This window comes from Dermochelys coriacea, chromosome 2, assembly GCF_009764565.3.
Source record: "Dermochelys coriacea isolate rDerCor1 chromosome 2, rDerCor1.pri.v4, whole genome shotgun sequence".
Lineage (NCBI taxonomy): Eukaryota > Metazoa > Chordata > Testudines > Dermochelyidae > Dermochelys > Dermochelys coriacea.
In genome coordinates, this window is record NC_050069.1 from 38,600,672 (window position 1) to 38,616,737 (window position 16,066).

Genomic DNA, 16,066 nt, shown 5'->3' on the forward strand with positions numbered 1-16,066 from the left:
GGCGGATGCCATTAGGACACAGTCAACAGCTTGTCTTAGCCTTATTGTAGCCACAAGCTGGACTGGGCCTAGTGTGAAAGCTGCTAAGCAGCTTATACATAGACAACATGCAGCTGATTTACAGGGCAGTACGTTCACTGCAGTAACCCTCAAGGCAGTCTAAGGCTCTAGGTAATGTTTACGTGCCAGTGTTGCTGCATTTACGCACATAATTCTAGTCGTAGCTAGCACTATCTTAGGTACTGACAGGCCTGCCCCCCACTCCCATTACCCTAGTAGCTGAGCACCTCACAGGCTTTAATGTATTTACCCGCACAACGCCGCCATGAGGCCGGGCAGTGCTGTTATCCCCATTTTACAAATGTGGCACTGAGCCACAGCAGAACTAAGGGCTAGCATCACAAAGGGCCTTAGGCACCCACCTGCCATGTTAGGCACCTAGGTCCCTGAGTTAGGCATTCACTGGCATCCCTGCCCAGCTGCCACCCAACCTGGCCAGCGGCTATGTTTTTCTGTAAAAGTTTCCTGTCTACCTATGGTTCTGCCTCTAGGCTTGTGCTCTGCAGCGCCCCGGCAGGTGGCCAGAGGCCTGAGCCTCAGAGCAAGTCACAAAGATGTGCCTCCACCTGACTTGCCTGCAGGGCCTGATGAGGGGGGTATGCTCAGAGACCCCCTAATGCCACACAGACCTGCCCCAGGGGGGCGCCCGCATAACCTTTAGCCCGGGGGGGGGGTTAGACCACTCACCTGACGTGGGAGACCTCCCCCATCAGGTCTCCCCCCACCTAATAAAGAGAAGGGATTTAAGCAGGGCTCTGCCATCTGTCAGATGAGTGTTCTGGCCACTGAGCTATGGGATAATCTGATGTGGAGCAACCTCAGTCTCACCTTGCACTTTGGCTAATTAATTAGTGTCATTGGAGCAGGGGCACTGGATCGTGGGTCTTCCACCTGCTAGATATGCCCCCCCTGGAGGCAGTCTCGCTTGCAAGCCCAGCGACGCTTTAATTAGTTAGATGCAATGGCGTGGCTTCAGCAGGAGAGCTTGAGGGAGCCTCCACATCAGAATAGCCCCAAGTTCAGTGGTTGGTGCACTCTCCTGAGAGGCGGGAGACCATGGGCAGTGGGTGAAGCGTCCCCTTGGGGAGGTTAGCCCCTGTCCTGCCTCTTCTGGCTGAGGCCATGCTCCTGCTCGCTGCTCTCATTCCCTTGCTGCTCTTCTCCCCCTCCCCCCTGGGGCTGAAAGCTGGACCCCTGCCCATGGCCCCAGTCTGTGGGGGCGGGGGGGGGGGGGAAACTGGGTTGAGATCTCAGTCGGGGGCCATGGGGGTGGGAGGGGAGGAGCTGAGCAGTCAGCCCTGACTGGGCCTGCGGCAGAACTCTCAGGCCTGGCAGGAGCCCAGACCCCCCACCCTATTCCATCCCTTCTCCCACAACCCTGCTCCTGTTGCACCCCACTCCACTTCTCCCGAGCCCCTCCCCCTGCTCTCTCCTTTTGGACACCCCCACCCCCCGCTGTGGCCCCAAGACCGGAAAAGCTCAGGGCCACAGCATGAAACGAGCGCGCCTCCAGTCCCAGGGCGGTGGGGGGCGGAATTTTTCCAGGGCCCCAAATTGGCCATGGCCCCTGGGCACAGATCCCAGGGCCCATGCATTCATCTGCCACTGCCTCCCTCCCCACCCCCACAATGGCACAAGGTTTGGGGAGGCTTAGTCTCCCCCAGCCACCCTTATGCACCGGTTATGTGGGAGATGACCCCCCCCCACCGTTCAGCTCCCTTCTTGTCAGGTAGAAAAAGACTGGAAGGACGGGGGGGGGGGGTCTCCTACATCCCAAGTAAGTACCTAACCCCTGGGTTGAAAGTTGTTGGGGGTGGTCCTCCTCTTTGTCACAAGCTCAACTGCAGGAGCAGGTTCATGGCTGAGACTCACTAGCAGAGACAGGCACCTCCCTGCAGCCCAACTTAGGTGCCTAATTCTCTGAGAGTGAGGCAGGGCTTAGGACACATCCAGCTTTTTCGGCATCGCCCATTGGCTAACTTAGGTTTCTCCCAACTCAGAGTGCTGGCTTTCATGAATCCCAGGTGTAGCCCCCTCCACCCCCACCTCACTGTATTAGGTGTCTTGGTGCCTAATTCAGGGTCGTGACTGCCAGTGATTTGCTAAGTATCAGAGGGGTAGCCGTGTTAGTCTGGATCTGTGAAAGCAGCAAAGAGTCCTGTGGCACCTTATAGACTAACAGACGTATTGGAGCATAAACTTTCATGGGTGAATACCCACTTCGTCGGATGCAAGTGATTTGCTTGGCACCTAAAAGTTATTGCAATGCCTGCCTATGGCCCTTGGTGGCACTTGCCCAAGGTCAGGCAGGCCATGGATGCGCAAGGATATGAACTGAGCTTTCCTGGCTACTGCCCTAAGCAATGGACCCGTCTTCCGCTCCATTCAGCAGATGGAGGTGCTCATGTACACACCCTTGCTGTGGTTTTTTGGGGGAGTGAGTGAAAAACCTGGCTAAGCAGAGGGAGCAGAAAAGCAGTTTAAAAACTGCACACACGGGAAGAGGGACTTTTACCGACAGTAATTATTATAGTGGCTCAATACTGGTGAACACCAAGCCCCAGGGGTGCTAGTTGCATGTGAGATGTACTGCAGCTCAGAAGCAAGTACTGTAGGTGCTTCAGCTGCTAGGCCTTATAGATCCTAGCCATGGTGGGTCCCATTCAGATGTGTGGCTAATGGAAAAGGTATTTTACTAGGCTTGGCAGGAAAGGTTGCAAATACTCCAGGTACAGAGCCTGGAATGGTCATGTGAGCACTAGCAGTAAAAGTTAAGATTGCTGGGGTGGTCCAACTGAGCATAAGGGATCTTTGGGCCCAGTGCCTGGGGGAGGACCCTTTCCAGTCCAGTCAGGACCTTGCTGGGTTCCAGGCCAGACTCAGTCTCTCTCACTGAGGCGCCGCTGCACTGACTTCTTGCCCAGCTGCTCTGACTCCCCCTAAGTCCCACAGAGACTTGCATCCAGCTGTAACATCAGGCAGGCACAGGCTCTGCATACAGTTTCTGGGGGGTCCTCTCAGTATCCCGCTTCGCTACAGCTCCTGGCTCCCAGGCTTGCCCAGTTCCTTCCTAGTCAGAATCCTTCTTCCCACCTGGCCAGGAGGAAGGATAAGTGCAAGGGGAAGAGGGTTAATGGGCGTTGGAATCGCCTCTTAGCAGATCCAGCATGACAATTAGCTTTGAAAATGTTTGCTATGGAGCTTGGGGCAGTGCCCCATGCAATTAGCCCACATTTGCTGCCTTTGTTTTATGAAACTCATGGGGCCTCAGTGCATGAATCAAACACTACATTACATTACCAGTGTAATACTATGCTTTATTGCCCATGGATTAAGGCTGATATTGTGACTTCCAGTCCCTACTTATAAATACATGCGTATTGACTCCAGAGCTTGAGTAATATGTATTTTCACCAGCCCCTCTTGATTCCTTCATAATAATTGCTACTTCTACTTTTTTGGAAAGTTTCTTAGAGACAGAAAGAGGAAAATGGAAAAACAGTACCTAATAATGCACTATATACCAATGAACCTATTGGACACTAGTCTCTCTTACATATGAATATTTATTATTTTCCTTCTGAAAAATGTACAAAAAAATAAAATACCTGTATTTATAGTTTATCAATCCCCTCTCCCATTTACAACACTATTAAGTTACATGAGCTATATTACCTTAATATAAATGCACACAGTTTATACATAAAGCTTCCTTGCTTGCCAGAGAGAGGGGCTGTCACAAAATTTGGCACAAACACACTTGTTTGCATCTTATCACAATTTAAAGGAAGTGGGGAAGGGAATAAACATTTGACATACTTTACACTTTAAAAGTCTCGGGAAGAGCATTCGTTTCCAGTTCCACATCACACTACACGCCGCATTCAGAACAGTGGTGCAGCTTCGTTTTTATTGATAGCACTGAAGCCATCAGTTGCACTCAATCTGCAACTTTTAAACAATCCATAGTTTTAAATACAGGAAAATAAACAGGAACAGTGTCTGAAACAATATAATCTGTAGTTGCTTGATCAACACATTGTGCAAGAGAAGAGAGAGCAGGAGATATACCCAAGGAAGAAAAGTCAATTTTTTTCTGAGTGTGTACCCTTCAGTGGCAAAAATTCTCCAAACCCCACCAAACTGTAGTTATCGCTAATCTTGGGGAGGGGGGTGCCCTTTCCCCACCACCCACCAACAAAAAAATTTAGCCTTCAAAACAGGGGTTACGATTCTATGCATTTACTTTGGGCTATAAGCAACTGAACTATGTTGGAGCAGCATCAGACTTTAGATTTGTATTGCATAGTTTGGCTTTCATAATAAGGCATTCAATGGATGGCTATACAAAGAAATGTATGGAACGATCCACTGACAGCTCAGGAATTACTACTTGTTGCATTATAGCTTTGGTCTTTTGTCGGACAGCTTCTACGTACAGTCCTGTTGTAATGTTAAAAAACTAGTGGAACATCTGTAAACACTTAGCTTCCCTTAGTGTAAAGAGCTCCATGAACCAGCTGCCTTTCAGACTCCACTAGTTCATAGTCAGGACTCCTCGCTTGCAGGAGGAGATTTTTGTTCTTTTAAACCAATAACCACAAAGTGCCCCCCCAAAAAAACAAAAACAACCAAACAAACAAAAGACCAGCAAGCTAACACAGGCATTTTTGTCCTCTGGTGCACCATTGCCAAATCTCACTCGCATTTAAATTAGGAGCACATTTTAAATGTAAGCTACATTATTCATCATAAGATTTGATGAAGGATAAGTGACATACATGTTTTAACCAGTATGAATGTAAATAAATGCATGGTATTTGAACCAATGTATAATGGATATTTAGACTGGGCAGAGGAGCTCTCCCATTGTTCTAGCAGTGTAAGTTACTGGCATTGGGCCTTTCTGTGACTTGAACTCCTCCTTTTGACCAACAACCCTTAAAGGTGAACCAGCACGCTTTTAACCTGTCAAGACCAGAGTTCAGGGTCCTGTGTTTCTCCTTCCACAGCTCATGCTGTCACTAAAACCTAAAGAAGGGCAATGAGCTGTGTTCTCTGTAAGGCTTTAGGTGCTTGTGATGCCATCCACTGGAGCCCCCTAAACTTCAGATCAATAACTCTAAAGAAGAAATGTCTAGCAGATTTGCTTAATATAGCTATATTAGTCATTGTTAAACCCATCTCTATATCGGGCCAAATCCTGCTTGCCAAAGAGGCTTTTAGCTTCAGTAAGACCACCTGTGTGAGTAAAGCCAGAAGGATTTGGATGTTCTGTCACTGTTATGGGATCTTAAACACTTTATTTGAAAGTGTATTTTACAAAATCTTTTCAATTAATCTTGGACACACCTTCCCTTTTGCAGATTGTGTACAAGCTGCAGCTCCTGAGCCTGAGATCAGAAAGATGTTTTGTCTCATCCCTGTTCACATTTCCTAAAACCCTGCAGTTCTCACCCATCCTCAGCTAGCAAGCAGCAGTGCTCCAGGACAGTGGGACACACTGCAACCCAAAGGACATTCACATCGTATCAGTTATGCAGGCGAGAAGAAATAAACACATTCCTGGGGGAGGGAATGCTAAATCCTCTATTAACCCAAGTGCTGCTGCTACATGTGCAGGCTTTGCTGAGCCTTTCTTTATCTATGTCAACTATGTGATGAATCCAAAATCCCCATCGACATCTACCAACGATGTGTATTGCTAAACAGTCTAGTATCGAAAGCCACAGATGGTTAAAATAGATAAAAGAGCTTGCCTGATATTAAAGGGCTCATATGTTTGTTTACATTTACCCACAGGCTTCACTTTAAGCACGAGTAACCCCACTGGACCCTTGTGACTGACTGAAAGACCCTGTTGAGATGTCTTAGAATTCCAAACATTTCTTCCATTGAAAGAAGAAAAATACAAGAACAAATCCCATAACTCAGTCGGATTGTGCATCGTACCCAGGCCTGAATCTAACATGCCAGAATTCACTTCTTTTTATGAAGAGTCAGAAACAAAGATCTGGCCCAAGTCAGGATAGATCTTTGCTCCAAAAAAAGCCAAATTCAAATACCACAAGATTCCTATTCCTCAGAGTGTCCACTTTTATACCTCATCACAGGTGGGTTAGAAAAGCAGCCATGTGGGCCTGTGTGTGGTATGAAAAGGCCATGACACATCATTCAGCACTACTTAATGGAGAGAGAGCTGCAGATGGGGAGGGGAAATAGAAAAAATAGAAGATCTAGGTGCAGACAGAAATACAGCAAAAAGCAGATTCTGGATACGTTGGGTTTGATTCTCCCCTGAACCTTGCCTGGGTTCCAGTCCCGCAAATGATTATGTACATGCTGAACTACTATTGCAAAGTATTGATTTCAACAGGACTACACACATGAGTACAGTTACGCATGTGTAAAGGGTTGGGAGCTTACATCTGTACAAAGCAAGTGTTAAAACAATACCACCAAATCAGACTGCTGGCATTTTACACCCATCTTTGCACAGATGGAAATGACAATATGAGGTGCAAAGCAATAGAGAATCAGGCCTATTAACCTGGGCAAACATTTCTGTAGGTGGCCATTGCAATAACATGACTGAAATGGACCAGCATTGAGACAGAAAGGAAAGGATTTTGGAGAAAAAAAATAGAGACACACCAATAGAACTACCAAACAATTGCAGTGCATTCAATTTTTAGAGGCAATGGACCAAATTCATCCCCAAAATTAGCCCTTTGAAGTTAATGGAGTTACACCAGGGAGGAATTTGGCCTGATACTTGTAAATATTCCAGTATAAATACTGAACCAAACCCATGAATCAGATGTGAATATTAGCTTCCCAGCACAGCCTCACCCCTCAGCAGTTTGCAGAAATCTAAACCTCACAGAGAGGAGAGAGACAGTTCACCCTTAATCCAAACACAAAAAAACATAGTGGCAGTAAACACTCCCATGTACAGTAGGTTAAAATATATTATTGCATATTATAAACATTATATACAAGGTTAACATGGTATTTTTTCCAGCTTACTTACAAATTACAATATAGATGAATGCCTTACTTACACGTCCTCATTGCTACATGCGGAGAACTACCAGAGGTATTTGGCAAGTCTATGCGCTACAGAGCAATAGGCATCATTTTGAGTAGGTGAATTCAGTTGGCCACTTTCCCTATCTTTAGCACTGCACAAATTAGTAGCATCAGATTTTCTGGCAATTGATTGTGGAAGGGGCTATTGTTAAAGCAATTTCAACCAGATTTCCCAAGTTGGACCAATACAATTCCTTTCCCTAATTTAGGAGGCACTTGTGCTGTTTTAACATCTGGGTTCAAAAGGTGCTATTTCACATGAGCTGGGGGTGACTGCTCTGGTAATCGCTTGTACATTGAAGACGGGGGAGCAATAAATAAGGGGTCAAGTGAACATGCGTGGCCTCATGCTTGACAGACTCAAGTCACTGTTTGTTGGGTTTGTTTTTAGTGTTGAATAACAGAGTGGGTGATATTTTCAATGCATTTTTGTAACAGCTTCTCTGATCAGCGTTGACAAGTCTGCAAGGTTCCTGGGGAATGTTCTTCTTCACAACAAGGATGAAATGCTGTGGTTCCTCGGGAAAGGGCCCTGAGTTGGGCTAGATCTCAGTCAGCGTGATCTTGAAGCCTTCCACTGTGCTCTCCATGTTCAGGATGAAAGTGTCCTCATTGGAGTAGTGCTCAATGATGTTATCATCCATGTTTACCAAGATACTGGTGAAAATGAAGAAATCAGTATTCTTACATACATGGCTAATCAAAGGGAAGATTATGCACTCTTGCCCAAAGCAAAGCTGCCTGGATAGGTGTACTCACTTCCTAATCCTGATTGACCCCCAAACGGGGGCAGGCGGCTATAAGGGACATACAGAGATCTCTTTCAGAGACCCACTGGTGAAATCTCTTCCACTTCCTGAAGAGAACAGAATATCCCCCTCCCTCTCTCTCTGCCCGGCCATGCACTGTGAAATCTCAATGGGGGTGGGAGAATGTTTGTTTGCTTTATTTTCTTTACTTATAGCCTCTGGACTAGGGGAAGCTGCCAGAGCTGGGACTCTTGTGGTGCTTATAATCTCTTCAGGACAAAAGAGAGCTGCCAGGGGCAGGACATCTGTGGAGTTTATAAACTGCCTAGAAGAAGAGCTAAAGGCAAAGCTTCTGCATCATGCAACTCTAACGAAGCTTCCCCACTCTCCCTGCCCCGGTAGCTCATATTTGCCTGCAGAGGTGTTGGGCTGCCCAGATGCATCTTGCTACTCCCAGCCTGCTGTATATACACACGGAGGGTTACTTCTGTGTGAGTCAATGATCTTTTGGAAATGATTTGTAGCTGGGTGTGAAGCCTGAGCTACACCATATGTGGTGGGCTGGAATAAAGGTCAGCTTGCATGTGAGAATAAAACATGTTTCCTCATTTTTTTCAACAAAAATAGCTTCTTCTAAGAAATGTAACAGCTGAATATGGTGTTAGAAAGAAGCTGACTTAAAAAGAAAACTGGAATTTCTTTAGAAGCCATGGAAATTCCCCCACAAAACACTTTGTTCAGGTAGAATTAAGGCTGTAAATAGATGCCAATTAATTTAAAATGACATTACTAGAATATTGTCGTTATTTCAAAGTAAACATTGGAAGTCAGGACATTAAGGTTTGTGGGGTTGGAGATTGGTTGTTTTTAAATTATTGGCACATTTGAGTCATTGTAAAAGGTCTACATTTACTCAGCTAACGTTCTAATATTAAACATAGCTCTGCCCTTCCCTAAACTACCAGCTCCCTGTCAAACTTTCAGCTCTGGGGCCATAGACTATTCCAGAAAACTCTACATCCTGCCAAGTCAATTCTGAATGCACCCACTATTTAAAGGCTGGAGAACCAATAGGCCAGTAAATCATAAAGATTACATATGTGGTCTGCACAGGACTCTGCTCTCACCCCACTATGGGCTTGATACCCAGCTGTACCCCATTCAGTCCATAAATACTGAAACTATGAGCTCCAGACACAGACTAGAGATCAACTTTTTCCATATCTTTCACTCTTTGTTGTCTATTTGGGTTAGGGACTTGCTTCCTATTAGGCATTTGTACAGCACAGAGCACAATAGGGCCATGATCTTAGCTGGAGTCTCTGGGCACTACTGTACCAAAAAATCATCATGATTAGTTAAGGTTTTACTTTCTCTTACCCCTTTTTGCTTTTCTTGTAAAGTTTTGCAATCTTTTCTACTGGAAGCCCATATTTCTCAGATATCTGAAATCATTAAACAACAACAACAAGACAAGAATTACAGACAGATGAGGAATAGGAAAAACATTCTGTACCTTTAGGATAAGATATTGAAGCACCAACTCATGGAGACTCTTTTAGTATATATATATATATTTCCCATGTTAAAAGGGTCACCATCAGCCTACTTTCATGGACAATGTGGCCTAATTGAAGACTGTTGTGCTCTGGAGAGGGATAATCCTAAATAACTAGATTTTTATAAAAACACTCATCAGCCCAGTACCAAGAAACATGGTAAGTATAACCACCTTTGAGTGCAGTTTGAGAGCTCCTCCTAGTACTCTGCTCCAGCAGTTAACATTTCTTGTCCCTGGTCACATCTGTGCATTTAGCAAGGCCATTAATATACCTTCCATATAATCAAATGCAGTTTCTCATTCTGCTGACAGTGCTGGTTTTCTGTGCAGGGGGCTCATGTTTCTGGCATCCATTCCTGGAGCACAAGTCTACAGGGACACCCTAACCACGGAATGAAAGATGGACTGTCACTGGATCATCCCCAACCTGGGTTAGAACTGAATGAAAAAATGAAATGCGTATTTTCATTTTTCATCAACATTTCATTTTTGGTTGGAATTTTCCAGCCAGCTGTAGTCTGATTCCCTGAGGCACATAAGAAAATATCATTAAACTAGAGGGCTTTCAAAAACATCTCTTGAGATGTGTCCATGGGTGAACCAGAACGTACAAGAGAACTTTTGAAGGATGGCATTTTAGCTAACTGAAATTACCCAGGACAAATCCACTCTATTGTAATGCTTTAGGCAGCCCTTTGCAGTATGTGGCAGTTCACTGGTAATTCCTTTGATGCTCATTATAACAGCATAACCCATGCCACGATAAACCCATTTAATGTTTACAGAGATAGTAATTCCAGTATTCCTCAATCTCATACCAATTTCATTTCAGAATTATTACTTTGTTCTTTGGGGAGGAGCTCTGTGTCTCTTTTTTCCTTTAAAGGAAAGGCAAAAGCAGATTGTTCCAAAAAGGGAAAACAATTATGTCAAAGGGAGTGTCTCTGTCACAGACTGTTCCAGGCAAGAGGACGCTGCAAGCATCCAAGCAAACTATTTGCCCTCTCCCAGGTGAAATTAAATTATGTTGCTACTAAACAGTTCATTGTCTGCTGCATTAGAGAAGTGAAATGCACAATTGGCTGTATTTCAAGGAATCCCTGTTGAGGTTACAGGGACAAACCATCCCGATGAGTCGAAAGAATAGTAAATATGGCAGGCGACCAGCTTGGCTTAATGGTGAAATCCTAGCGGATCTTAAACATAAAAAAGAAGCTTACAAGAAGTGGAAGCTTGGACATATGACCAGGGAAGAGTATAAAAATATTGCTCAGGCATGTAGGAAAGATATCAGGAGGGCCAAATCGCACCTGGAGCTGCAGCTAGCAAGAGATGTCAAGAGTAACAAGAAGGGTTTCTTCAGGTATGTTGGCAACAAGAAGAAAGCCAAGGAAAGTGTGGGCCCCTTACTGAATGAGGGAGGCAAGCTAGTGACAGAGGATGTGGAAAAAGCTAATGTACTCAATGCTTTTTTTGCCTCTGTTTTCACTAACAAGGTCAGCTCCCAGACTGCTGTGCTGGGCAACACAAAATGGGGAAGAGATGGCCAGCCCTCTGTAGAGATAGAGGTGGTTAGGGACTATTTAGAAAAGCTGGACGTGCACAAGTCCATGGGGCCGGACGAATTGCATCCGAGAGTGCTGAAGGAATTGGCGGCTGTGATTGCAGAGCCCTTGGCCATTATCTTTGAAAACTCGTGGCGAACGGGGGAAGTCCCGGATGACTGGAAAAAGGCTAATGTAGTGCCCATCTTTAAAAAAGGGAAGAAGGAGGATCCTGGGAACTACAGGCCGGTCAGCCTCACCTCAGTCCCTGGAAAAATCATGGAGCAGGTCCTCAAAGAATCAATCCTGAAGCACTTAGAGGAGAGGAAAGTGATCAGGAACAGTCAGCATGGATTCACCAAGGGAAGGTCATGCCTGACTAATCTAATCGCCTTTTATGATGAGATTACTGGTTCTGTGGATGAAGGGAAAGCAGTGGATGTATTGTTTCTTGACTTTAGCAAAGCTTTTGACACGGTCTCCCACAGCATTCTTGTCAGCAAGTTAAGGAAGTATGGGCTGGATGAATGCACTATAAGGTGGGTAGAAAGCTGGCTAGATTGTCGGGCTCAACGGGTAGTGATCAATGGCTCCATGTCTAGTTGGCAGCCGGTGTCAAGTGGAGTGCCCCAGGGGTCGGTCCTGGGGCCCGTTTTGTTCAATATCTTCATAAATGATCTGGAGGCTGGTGTGGATTGCACTCTCAGCAAATTTGCGGATGATACTAAACTGGGAGGAGTGGTAGATACGCTGGAGGGGAGGGATAGGATACAGAAGGACCTAGACAAATTGGAGGATTGGGCCAAAAGAAATCTAATGAGGTTCAATAAGGATAAGTGCAGGGTCCTGCACTTAGGATGGAAGAATCCAATGCACCGCTACAGACTAGGGACCGAATGGCTCGGCAGCAGTTCTGCGGAAAAGGACCTAGGGGTGACAGTGGACGAGAAGCTGGATATGAGTCAGCAGTGTGCCCTTGTTGCCAAGAAGGCCAATGGCATTTTGGGATGTATAAGTAGGGGCATAGCGAGCAGATCGAGGGACGTGATCGTTCCCCTCTATTCGACACTGGTGAGGCCTCATCTGGAGTACTGTGTCCAGTTTTGGGCCCCACACTACAGGAAGGATGTGGATAAATTGGAAAGAGTACAACGAAGGGCAACGAAAATGATTAGGGGTCTAGAGCACATGACTTATGAGGAGAGGCTGAGGGAGCTGGGATTGTTTAGTCTGCAGAAGAGAAGAATGAGGGGGGATTTGATAGCTGCTTTCAACTACCTGAAAGGGGGTTTCAAAGAGGATGGCTCTAGACTGTTCTCAATGGTAGCAGATGACAGAATGAGGAGTAATGGTCTCAAGTTGCAATGGGGGAGGTTTAGATTGGATATTAGGAAAAACTTTTTCACTAAGAGGGTGGTGAAACACTGGAATGCGTTACCTAGGGAGGTGGTAGAATCTCCTTCCTTAGAGGTTTTTAAGGTCAGGCTTGACAAAGCCCTGGCTGGGATGATTTAACTGGGACTTGGTCCTGCTTTCAGCAGGGGGTTGGACTAGATGACCTTCTGGGGTCCCTTCCAACCCTGATATTCTATGATTCTATGATTCTATGAATTAAAAATTCTTTTTGAGTAAAGTCTGTCAGACGTCAGCCACCAGCCCTAGGTAGAGGGGTGTGTGTGTGTGTATGTGTTCAGCATGACTTTGAGAAAATGGAATGTTTTCTAAAGGTAAATGAGAATAATTGCTGTGAAATGGAGAATGAAGAGCAACAAATACCCAGTACTCCAGCACCACGGGCAGTCTCAGAAGTAAGGGAAAATGCTACTACAAAAGTCAAAACATGGCTTCCTAACATCAAGAAGTGGTCATGACCAGAGCCTCGAGGAAGTCTTTAGGGACATTGAAAGACTGATCTAATTTATCTGAGAAGTTCTGTATTTATCTGTAATTTATCTGGACATGATGGGTGTTGTATAGAAGCTAATAGATAAGGCACTAACAGATGGCTCTCAAGAATATATAGTATAATTCCTAGATTTTGCAGGACCAATACAACGTGTTGGGCACTGCAAATGGCTGTGTCTGTTCGCTCTGACAATAGGCCTAGTAGGAACCGCAAGACTAGATCAGGGAGATTTGATAAGAGATTCAGGTGCCATCCACACTTCTGGTTTAACACCCCATAAGGAATGTGAGGCAGTTTACATTTTGGCAGTGTGGTTTCCATGTGAAATTTGTAAACTGTCAATTTTTTTAGGGTTGTGCTTTGTCAGGCTGGTGCTCTCAGTCATGGCTCCAGCAATGCCCCGTTGCCATGTACATTGGTCAAACTGGACAGTCTCTACGTAAAAGAATAAATGGACACAAATCAGATGTCAAGAATTATAACATTCAAAAACCAGTCGGAGAACATGTCAATCTCTCTGGTCACTCGATTACAGACCTGAGAGTGGCTATTCTTCAACAAAAAAACTTCAAAACCAGACTCCAATGAGAGACTGCTGAATTGGAATTAATTTGCAAACTGGATACAATTAACTTAGGCTTGAATAGAGACTGGGAGTAGATGGGTCATTACACAAAGTAAAACTATTTCCCCATGTTTATCCCCCCCCTCCACCCCCCACTGTTCCTCAGACGTTCTTGTCAACTGCTGGAAACGGCCCACCTTGATTATCACCACAAAAGGTTTTCTTCTCCCCCCGCCTTCCTGCTGGTAATAGCTCATCTTAAGTGATCACTCTCATTACAGTGTGTATGGTAACACCCATTGTTTCATGTTCTCTGTGTATATAAATCATCTCCCCACTGTATTTTCCACTGAATGCATCCGATGAAGTGAGCTGTAGCTCACGAAAGCGTATGCTCAAATAAATTTGTTAGTCTCTAAGGTGCCACAAGTCCTCCTTTTCTTTTTGGCTCTGACATGGGTCCAAATGCCTCTGGAAATGGCTGGATGTGCTAATGCTAGGCCTGGTCCCATATTATCATTTGTATTAAAGTAACACCAAGGCCTCCATGAGGATCAAGGACCCATTGTCTTAGGCACTTTACAGCCATGTAGTAAAGCACAGTCCCTGTCCCAAAGAGCTCACAATCTAATATAAACAAAACATAACAGGTGGGTTTATCAAACATGAGGAGGGATGGAAGAGAGAAAGGACATGGGTAACGCTGATAAGATCATGCAAGATTCTGAGCACTCTCAATTCTCACTGGTTTCCATGGGAGTGGGGGTTCTTAGTATCTCCCAGGGCCATGCAGCAACTTGCAGGGTCAGGCCCATTGTTCACAGAAGGATGGTGAAGATGTTCTAAACTGATTTGCATTAAAAACCAGTTAACACTCTGCTAACATGAAGAAGGCTTGACAGATGAGGTTTGTGCCTAAACAAAATTCATAGTTAATAGCATGTAACTGCTTGCAAAGTTAGACTCCAATCCTGCACTGTGATCTAAGCAGGTGGGCTGCTGCAGGCACGTAGCTCACGTTGCAGTATTGGAGTCTTAGACAGTATCCTTATCAAACTAATCTCAGTCAGTATTGCTACTCAGGAAAGCTCTTTAACTGCTTTTTATTCTCATCCAAAGAGGCAGGGGGTTACATGTGTCAAGAGGGGAACATACCTACATGTGTGCATACTGTCTGAGAGAGGAGGGAAGAAAGAGAGACAGCAGATTATGACTAAAAGGTGACGCTGTAAAAGTAATTTAGCTGAAATGAAAAACAGAAGTGATAGAAAGTGTCTAAATCTGATTGCTAAAAGGGGGGAAGGTTTAAAAGTACACTCAAGGCAAATTGCCCTATCACTGTAACTCAAGAAGAGACAAGAACATCAGTAAGAGTAGCTGCCATTTCCAGGCATTAAATTCTCAGAGATATTCCCATTTCCTCCTTTTACTTCTCCCTTATTATTAATTATCTGTATTACCGTTGCGCCTAGGAGCTCGAGTCATGGACCCATTTTGCTAGGCACTGTACAAACACAGAATCCCACAATCCTTGTTAAGTAGTGACCAAGGGTCAGATAATATCAGGTAAGTGAACCGGTGATTGCAGCTCTCATGTGTTCCCAAGTCTATACTTTCATTTGAAAAAAAGAATTAAGGCTCTATCCCTGTTGTTGTGAAGAAATCCTTGAATATGTTACTCAAACATAAAGTGGTGCAGCAGTGTCTGCAGACAGGCTCAAACAATAGCTTTGTGATAGATACGGACTGCCCCTTTTACCTCACTGGGGAGCTGACTCTGAAGCCTAATGAAGACTTATTCGTCAATATTGTAACAGGCTATTAACACAGCTACATGAATTTGTATTTCTGTCCCATGGCAATGTTTATCAAAAATGTCAAGCAAACATATAAAAGAAAATCTCCCTGTCCCAAGGCCATTTGACAGCAGCTAATGCATAGCATACTGCACATACCAAGGCAAAGCTTTCCTGGGAAGCCTCAGTGGACCTAAGACACACATACCGCATGTTTTTAGAAGTGGTTTGGGATGTCCCATTCTAAGTATATTATTAGGAGATAATTTGGGGAATGCCTTGTTTGCCAAACCCTAGGGCAGGTGCAGGATTTATATAACATGTCCGGATTACTGGGCTTTGGGAAATACCTGAAGTTGATTGAGTTAAGCACATTTCTCAGGAACCACTAAAGATTCTGCCAACTACTTAGAATAGTAAACTATGGAGGCAGGGATCAGAGTGGTGTTATGGGAAATCCTCTGATTCAGAAGATTCTGAAAATGAGCAGCCACAGCAAACGTGCTAGAATCCTATAGTCCTGTTATAGAATCAGAGAATTTAGAGATGTACTGTCAGGGCAACTCATTTAACACCCTCTTCCAAAGCAGGATAGTTGGGAGTGGGGATCCTTCCAAAGCAGGCTGGTATACAGAGTATTCTCTGGAGCTATCACCAGTCTCATTATAAATAACCCAAATAATTGGACTTCTGCCCTTTCCACAGGGAGATTATAATACATTAGAATAGACCTCTCTGTTAGGAACAAAAAGAAAAGGAGTACTTGTGGCACCTTAGAGACTAACAAATTTAT

At 44.8% G+C, this 16,066-nt stretch overlaps 1 protein-coding gene across 4 annotated transcripts in view; it reads right to left on the bottom strand.

Moving 5' to 3' along the window:
- Positions 1 to 3,606: 3,606 nt before the first annotated feature.
- The window catches only part of GRHL2 (grainyhead like transcription factor 2), a 113,220-nt gene continuing 100,760 nt past the window's right edge, over positions 3,607 to 16,066 (bottom strand). For all 4 annotated transcript variants that reach the window (XM_043507500.1, XM_038389562.2, XM_038389563.2 and 1 more), the window contains exons 15-16: positions 9,282 to 9,346; positions 3,607 to 7,809 (exon numbers count right to left, since the gene is read on the bottom strand). In XM_043507500.1, coding sequence (XP_043363435.1) covers positions 7,695 to 7,809; positions 9,282 to 9,346 — 180 coding nt within the window. In that variant the 3' untranslated portion in view covers positions 3,607 to 7,694. The remainder of the gene's footprint in view (positions 7,810 to 9,281; positions 9,347 to 16,066) is intronic.